This window comes from Symsagittifera roscoffensis, chromosome 1, assembly GCF_963678635.1.
Source record: "Symsagittifera roscoffensis chromosome 1, txSymRosc1.1, whole genome shotgun sequence".
NCBI lineage: Eukaryota > Metazoa > Xenacoelomorpha > Acoela > Convolutidae > Symsagittifera > Symsagittifera roscoffensis.
In genome coordinates, this window is record NC_087062.1 from 93,097,318 (window position 1) to 93,106,301 (window position 8,984).

Genomic DNA, 8,984 nt, shown 5'->3' on the forward strand with positions numbered 1-8,984 from the left:
ATTTTTTGATATACAAGCAGTCTTCTTCATGTGGATGAAAGTAGTTCGGACTTCTTATATAGGTCGCGATGATTTTTTCTTTTGTTTTTGGGAAACGTCTTAAGAATTTGTTCAGGCTCAAAAAACATTTTTCGCGGCTGACTTCTGACCAAAATGTTTTCATTTTGCAACATAATTTTGTTGGTAGCTCCAATGTAGAAAACTTTTATAAGGCTGTGATCATGTTTTACTGTGTTTTAATGCATTGAGTTCGGCATCGTTGGCGACTAATTCGACGCCTTTTATTCAAATTGTGATAATTAAAAAGCTTGAAAGTGAAGCAATCAGTCGTTGAGCTGTTTGTGAAAAGAAAAATTGGCTTTAGCTAAGGTGCTTCTAAGTTATGCGCATAACTATGAACCGGCTTAAAACAAATCACGCTTGGTGGCTCTTGCATGAGACTGGACTTGGTGCCCCAGTCAAAGTAGCTTGCTTATAGGCATGGTTGGATATGGTTAGCCGTATGTGTGTCTTAATTATATCGTTCTATCGAACCATCAGCGAAAAAACGTGAACGATTTCTAGCTTCGAAAGTGGAATTTAGTTTATCGATTTCCAGCAGAATAAAAGCTTTACCTTTTGATTCAGTTTTCTCAAGTTGGGTTAATGTTATCAGAAAATTTCCTATCATAAATTTTTCTTGAAATTCAAAGAGCTATATATATCTTTTTTTTCTCTCTGAAATTCGAAAATTGAGATTTTTTCAACAAAGTCAGAATTTTTTTCTGTTTACTTGCATTCTTTACTCCTTTCAAACTGCCAGCTGGCTATGTTCTAATTTTGAACATTTTAGCGAGCTCCAAGCCCCATGGCAACCAGGATGGCAACGATGACCAGACGGGGTCGGAACAGTCGGCCAGACGGCAGAAGGAGGATGCTACTCTGGAGACAGTGAAGAAGGACAAAGAGCAGGATTCGGAGGACTCCTTCCGAAGAGGTAATTTTTACGACCTTAAACAAAATCAAAGTTATTTACACGGAATCAATCTAGCTTTTGAAAGTCAGTTCAATTAAAAAGTTATAACCCTCTGCATTTTTTTCATACGTTCACAGAATTAGCGCTTTCTAATTTGCGTCATTAACTAACGTTTACAGATTGATAGCCTTTGAAATCGTGCTGCTTGTTTTTGCCAGATCTAGACAGAATAACACCAGCGGATGTTAAATAACTTGAAGAATTTTAAATTTGGATCTGCTTATATTCTCATGTCGATATGCTTATTAACTAATTATTTATGGTGCGACTGTTCATTACTTTTATTAAGAGATTCTTACGTAGTTTCTTATTTTTAATTGGAATGAAGAACTGACCAAATCAAACTTGGGGTTACTCTACGGTCGACTTTTTCGCGCTACTATGATAAATTGGGATCGTCTTGGACCGATTTCAGAATCTGAAATAGTGAAGACTAACTGGAAAGAACTGCCGAAATAGCTTGCTTATATAAATGACAATTGAAAAAAAGTTTGACAGCATTTTTCTCTGAAATTAATATTTGATGGTTTGACTGAATGCTCTCTCTTTCTATTACTGTTGTATATTTCGAAAGAAAATTCTTTTACTTGCTACCAGATTCAATAAATGGAAGAGAAAACAAGACTGCTCGTATCAGGGCCAAACCCTGAATGTTCCGGCTGCCCTTCAATGTCTTTGAAATTGCAAATAATTTATACAATTTTCAAAAAAAAACATTTATTTCGAATACTCCGAACATGATGGTTACAACAAAAGTCTTGCTTCAATTTACTTTGGATCGGTTTATGAGCAAAATAAGTTACTGCTTACGCGCGTAAATTAATAGCGTGATTTATTTCAATAATTGGCGCAAATTAGCCGAATTGGCAATTATCAAAAGGCCGTAACTTTCTGGAAAATGATAGCAGATAAAAATTAATTTGAAATTGGCTCATGGCGACAGTTTTTATCAGATGGGATAAAAAATTTTGTTCAAAACAGCCAGTTAAGAAGTTGAAATAGGGCTACAAAAAAAACATCCAGAGCACAAATATTTGGTCACTTTCTTCGACAGTCGGACCAATAACAGAAAATGAGTTCAACGAATCAGAAGAAACAGTCTAGCCAACAGGAAAAATTGTTTAAAATGTAATCGTTTTTTATAGTTTTTACAGTTTGATAGAACAAGATTGACTAATTTTAGTAAATTGACTGCAAATTTTGTTCCGTTTTTCGCTTATACCATCCAAATAAACCGATGCATGGACCTCATAAAAGTTCACCTGTGATCAAATTTTGTAAAAAAAGGGCTTGAAAACTGCTAGTTTGGCAAATTTAGGATTAATTATATGCAATTTATTGAGTTCTTACAACAAGCTTAAGAGGCGGATTAATGCATTCCAAGTTTACTCGAGGCAATTCATGTGCAGGAATTGTATTCTTTGGCATATTTTAGTTTATTTTTGGCGCCGGTTCTGTCAAAATAACAGCGTGTTCGACAACAAACAGGTGTTTGTTGGCAATCATCAAGTTTCCGCTTGAATAAATCAAAGTTGTAATTTACAAACAACAGTTTTGTAGACGTTTTTTTTTTCAAAAATATGAAAATTTGAGGCCTGTCCAAAAAATTAACATCTAAAACAATCAAATTTCACCTGAAAAAACAACACTGATTTATATTCTAGATTTTAAAATAAACGTAAAAGCAAACCCTACAGCACAATCAGTTAAATCAATAATAAATTATTTAAATTATTGTAATCTTTAATTATTTCAAAACTGAAGCTGATGTTTGAACTTTTGGTTTTTTAACTTTGAAATCCAGACAACATTATGTACAAAATGTTGTAAAAATTTTCTGTCAAAAATACTCAGTTAAAAAGTCGAAAATTAATTGATTAAAAAACTTCCCAAAGCACTTATATTCTGCGTTTTCGTCAAACATCGGAACAAGTCTTGTTATCAAACTACTAAAATTGGTCCATCTCGTTTAATCAAACTTCAGATGCTATTTAAAACAAATTAAACTTTAATAAAAAAATTTTTGTGTCAGCCAGACTATTTTTCAAATTTAAGCATTTTATTTGTAAGTTTTGGGTAACCATTACTTTGACAGGAACTATTCTACTTTTCACCTATTTCATTTTTCACATTTTTCATTTATTTTCGATCATTTCGTCCATTTTTTGTACAATAAAAAAACTATTTAATTGGCCATAATTGCAATCGGAACGTTCAGGTTTGGCATTGCTTATATCAATCACACCTTGTTCATCTGATGTTCCATTAAAACTTTTCCATTAAAATCTTTTCCATTCCTCATGGTAAGTAAATCAGAACAGAAATTGGGCGAAATAGTTGAATTGTAAACATACAAAAGCCTCCGAAATTTGAGAAGATTACCTTAGATCACGTAATACATCAATCTTTTTGTTCCGTCTTTTGAAGAAAGTGCGGAATATCTATGCCTGGTTTGGTTTTTTCATTTATTCGGTCAATTTTCGACTTGTTAACTAAGCGTTTTTGACGGAATTTTGGGATACCATCTGAAAGATACTGTTATCTTAAACTCAAATTTAAAAAGTTATTTCACCTGTGATTATTTTTGTTACGTTACGACCGTTTGAAAATTGCAAATTTGGTCAACTTTGGATAACTAGATTGCAATATATTGTGTACTTATAAGAAGCGCAAGAAGCGAATTTATGCGTTCCAAATTGAATTGAGGCTAGCAGCTTAATCCTATTATTACAATACGAAATGCTAAACACATCCTCAGTGTTTTTATTAGCGCGTGGGGCAATAAAATGAAGAAAACTTGAAAAAAGGATTTTCTTCTTTTTTCTCAATTGTTCTGTCAATTATTCAACCAAAAAAAAAGTTTTCAGTTGACCTTAAATGCAATCGGAACATTCAAAGCTTTGCTCTGATATACGAGCAGTCATGTTTAAACTCTAAATTATCTCTGATTTCTTTTGCTTCCATTTAATTGTTTCGCTCAAGAGAAATTCTGTAAAAAATATTTTTGACTAGAGAGTAACTTATCAATGATTACACATTAATAAAAAGTATTTCGTTGTTTTCAGGGAAGGCAATTCAACTTTTGATTATATCATTTTTACAATCGTCTCTTTTACAACTCATTTCTGCCGCAATTCTACACTAATAACTTTTCAGGGCGAAGACGGTTAGGTTACTAATTGAAAACTTTGCTCCTTGTTGTTTTAAGCACCCTCCATCATTTACACCGAACGGGTCCAAGGTGCGTCCATGGCTTGGAAAGACATCAACATGTTCGTCAAAGCAGGCAAGTGTTGCTCAAAAACAAAAAAGCAGCTGTTGACAAATGTGAGTGGACACATTTCGAAAGGGGAGATTATGGCGCTGATGGGACCTTCAGGAAGTGGGAAAACGACTATTCTGGATGTATTGGCAGACAGGGTTAAGAAAGCGGAGATTACAGGAGAAATTCTGATTAACGGGAAGCCACGAGATCAAAAGGTAGAGCTCTTGTTTATTTACTCTAACAAAAAACCTACATTAGAATAATGACAAAAAATACAAATATTCAGATGAATTGATTCACTATTCGGATTCGAACAATGTTTTCAACTTTGTTATTAAAAAAGAAAAACAATATTATGACAAAATGTCATTGAGACAACTGCGTAGTAACTGCATATGAAAGATTGATCGCTACCACATTTTTTTCACCAATGCAGTGTGACATCATTTAGATCTACTTTCTGTTGCAGAAGTTCCGCTACATCTGCAGCTACGTGAGTGTGGACGATGAGTTCTACGAAGTGTTCACAGTTAAGGAGACATTGAACTTCACCGCCGCCCTGGCGCTGCCCAAAGTGTCCGGGGACAAGCGGAAGGAGAAGGTGGAGAAATTGATGCAGGAGAGCGGCATGACCTCATGTGCCGGCACTAAAATAGGAGGAAAGGTGTTCCGGGGACTCTCAACAGGCTAGTTGTCGCCCTCACCACGGCACAACTTCAATGTGCCATTCTCTTAAAACAATTTCCTCAAACTAATGTAGCTTTGAACACCAGTTCCCGCACCCATTCAAATATTACGAAGATGGTGATGAAAGGTCTTAGTTTCTCGATCAGTCTTTCTCAGCTAACGAATCAGAATAGGAACCAGTTTTTTAAAACATTAGACTCATCCATTCCTCATACCTGATAAATTTGAGCGCTGAATTAAGAACTTCAGCCCTGAATGCCAATGTCGTGATCTTATATTCCAAAATTTGTTTCAATTTGGTATTTTTTATCATAAAAAGTTTTATTAGGAGTATTGAAAGTTGTGAAGACTTTTTACAGGTCTTGCTGATTTTTTTTTGTTTTTTTTTTCAGGAAAAAAGTCTTAAAATATTGATGCACTTAAGTATATTTTCACTTTTTGAGTTAAATTTAATTTCATCTGCTAAAAGTGACGTTAATAGTCCTCTCCAAATACGAACGTGGAAATGGTGCAAAAAACTTAAACAATTTCTAGTTTCGAAAGTGGAATTTAATTCTTAGATTTCCAGTGGAATAAAAACATAAACTGTTGATCCAATTTTCTCATATTGGGTTAATGTTATCAAAAAGTGCATAATTATTAAAACTCAAAGAGCTTAAAGGGCATCTGTTTTTGTCTTTGAAATTCGAAAGTTGAGTTTTTTTAACAAAGTCAGTATTTTTTTTTATGTTTACTTGCATTCATTGCTCATTTCCAATCTTCGATTGGCTATTTTCTTAAAATTTCAAAAATTGAGGTTTTCAAAAAATATTCAGTATTTTTTTCTGTCGACTAGAGTTCATTGAATTTTTTGCTACTGACTGTCCGTTGTATATGTTTTTTTTTCAGGAAACTTTTTTTTATAATTTATTCACATTCAGATTTGATGTTTTGTGCTTTGATTTGTGATCTCTTTTTGATTTCAGTCTTTTCCTTCGATGAAAGGAAGGCAAGCTTTTGAATAAAAAAAAACGCGTAATTGACATCTAGCTTCGAACCTGGAGTTTAATTTGCAGTTTTTCCCGCGGAATGAAAAACTTACCTTATGATATGGTTTTCTCAAATTGGGTTAACTTATCAAAGAAAGGTGTACCATAACTTGCTCTAGCAATTTACAGAGCTGTAAGGCCGTCTATTTCATCGTTAAAATCTGTCAGTTTTTTTACTGATTTTTTGCGTTCATAAGTGTTTTATCCACTTATCTGGTGGTTATTTTTTTTCGGTTTCTTTTTTTTTTCATTGACTCTTTTCCAACTGTCTGTTGGTTATGTTTAGACTTTTATTGGCTTTGTTGTAAAAGAACAAAAAATAACATTTTGTTCGGGAAAAACTAGTTTGTGAATGTTATGTTAGCGCTTTTTTGGAAATGTATTTTTTTAGAAAATGATATTAGAAAATGAAAAAACGCAGAAATTGTTTTTGTTTTTAATTTTCGCAGAAAAGTGTAGTCGAATATGGTTAATTAGCCAAAATTAATAGCTTTAGTTTTGTTCCTCTCAATACAAAAACTAAAAAGTTAAGAAAAGCACAAAAACTAAAAATTTGGAAAAAATACTTAATGCTGCTATCTGAAATTAATAACCAACCTGGCTGGATTAATCCCTATAACAACCTATTCACGTCGAAACGTTCTCACTTTCCTTTGTTTCAAGCTCGGAAAAACTTCTTTTTTCGATAAACATGCCTTTCAATTGTCTAGGCCAACGGAGACGTCTGAGCATTGCGATGGAGCTGTTGAAAAGTCCGCTCATTCTGTTCATGGATGAACCTCTCTCAGGGCTGGACGGATCTGCCGCCGTCAACATCATGGAGTGTGTTGAGGGATTGGCTCAAGCAGGTAAGACACGCCCCCTTCTTCTCTGCTGAGTTTCTTCCTAGTCTAATAGATATCATAAAATATGGCGATCCTATTCAGTCTATTTCGAAAATCCTTGACCGTCCACTGGAGAAATACTGAAACAAGTGTTCTCGATCTAGCTTTGGCAGAAAATTAGCCATATAACTTTTGTATCGAAGATTTGTATCGAAGATTGTTGACTCTAACAAATTGTCTCGTTTATATCTCTAGGTTGCAATGTCTAAGGCTGGATAAAAGAACAAAAAATTATAGCAGAGTTCATTCTCGCAACAAGTGTGCTGAATAGCTATTGGGCCTTACTTTTCGTTCTGTCATTTAGGCATGACAATTCTTCTGTCGGTCCATCAACCGCCTTCAGCAGTATGGAAGATTTTCAGTAGTGTCACTCTTCTAACAGCAGGCCAGTTACATAAGAACATGACATGCCCGCACAGAAGTTTTAGATGGATAATAATTGATTATGTTCGATTTTTATAGTCTGTCCCCGTCTCTCTAAAATTCAAAAACAATCGGGATGTAATGGATTATTTTGCCAATATTTTCCGAAGCAGAAAAAATCCATTCCTAATCGATTATAATGGATTAGCTTATTATAGTTTCAAAAAAATTTCGGATTATAATTTCAAAAAATTTCATCGAAAAATAAACAATCCATTTGAATCGATTATAATGGATTATAATCAATTTTTTAAAATCCTTTAGAGAGCTCTTTTCATTTGCTCGTAATTGCTTTAAACTTAAGTTATCGATTTTGTTTTCTCACTAAATTTCATTTTTTCCTAATTTTAGGTTAATTATTTTCGTCATTTTTTATTCATTTTTATTCATCGACTCTTAAAAAACAAATTCGAAACCCCACATTTTACACTAAACCACCCTCCTACACTTTTTCCTTCCCTTAAGTTATCTATTCCGGTAGGGGTAGGGGAGGGAGTGGGTTGGATCAAACTGCGGGGGGATGGGTTAGAATTGTAACATTACATAAGATGACATAAAGTAAGTTGAGTAAAGTTGTGTCATCTGATTATTCAGGAGTCGTAATGTATAGTGGACCAACAGGGCCCGTACTGGGCTTCATGGAGAAGGCTTCGGGCAGAAGGTGTCCAAAAATGACCAACCCACCAGATTTTTTTCTCAACTTGATCAACGCCGACTTCGACGGTAAGTTTAATGTCGATATACAATACATACTAGTCTGAAAAAACACTGTTTTTTTTCTCAGAATTCCATTTATACTTGTTCCCTTAATTTCTTCTAAACACCCTGCAGATTTTTTTCGTTTTTGAGGCCATGCGGACATCAAAAAGATTGCACGTGATTACTTGCACAGTGCGGAAAGACAAGACATTCAGGAGAAGATTGAGCTGGCGAGAACCATGGGGCGCGGCGTCGATGACCGACTAGTTCGTAAGAGATGCAACTACTGCAAACAGGTAGGTAGATGTTTAATACTTCAATCATGATGAATCTAGATACATTGTCTGAATTAAATACATTGTTTCGAATTGGTTTTTTAAGAGTCGATGAACGTATTGCGGACTCTTATCTAGGTCGCGATAATTTTTTTCTTTTTTTCAGGAAGAGTCTTAAAAATTAGTTCAGGCTTAAAATTAATTTTCGCGGTTTGACTTAAGGTTTATTTTTATAATCAGTTTAACAAAAACAATGCAAAAGAACCGCAAACTCCACTATCAAACAGCGAAAGTGTAAAGGTCACGAAAAACTTGATTGACTTCTAGTTTCGAATAAGGAATTTTAATTATCAAACTTCCCAGCGAAATAAAAGTTTACCTATTCATCTAGTTTTCCCATTTTGGGTTACTTTTATCAAAAAATAGTCAATTATTGGTTTTTTTTAAATCAAAAAAGTTTTAAAGCGAAAAATGAGTTTTTTTAAAAAAAAAACAAGTGGTATCATTGTTCCGTTTACTTGTATTCATTGGCTCGTTTCCAACTCTCCGTTGGCTATGTGTTCAGTTTTGCTATAGAATCAGTTTCAACTTTCAATTAAGTGCAAAAATGTAGAATGACCAGAGCATATTCTTAAAGAGGCCCCCTTTTTTATTTGCATGCTACCTTTTTGCCTACTATACGCAGAAGTTTTGATGCAAAGCCTTAAG

At 34.1% G+C, this 8,984-nt stretch overlaps 1 protein-coding gene across 1 annotated transcript in view; it reads left to right on the plus strand.

Moving 5' to 3' along the window:
* The first annotated feature begins 480 nt into the window (after window positions 1-480).
* The window catches only part of LOC134840770 (uncharacterized), a 35,077-nt gene continuing 26,573 nt past the window's right edge, over window positions 481-8,984 (plus strand). The window contains exons 1-7 of the mRNA XM_063856805.1: window positions 481-493; window positions 833-976; window positions 4,224-4,495; window positions 4,750-4,966; window positions 6,706-6,843; window positions 7,897-8,025; window positions 8,152-8,297. Coding sequence (XP_063712875.1) covers window positions 481-493; window positions 833-976; window positions 4,224-4,495; window positions 4,750-4,966; window positions 6,706-6,843; window positions 7,897-8,025; window positions 8,152-8,297 — 1,059 coding nt within the window. The remainder of the gene's footprint in view (window positions 494-832; window positions 977-4,223; window positions 4,496-4,749; window positions 4,967-6,705; window positions 6,844-7,896; window positions 8,026-8,151; window positions 8,298-8,984) is intronic.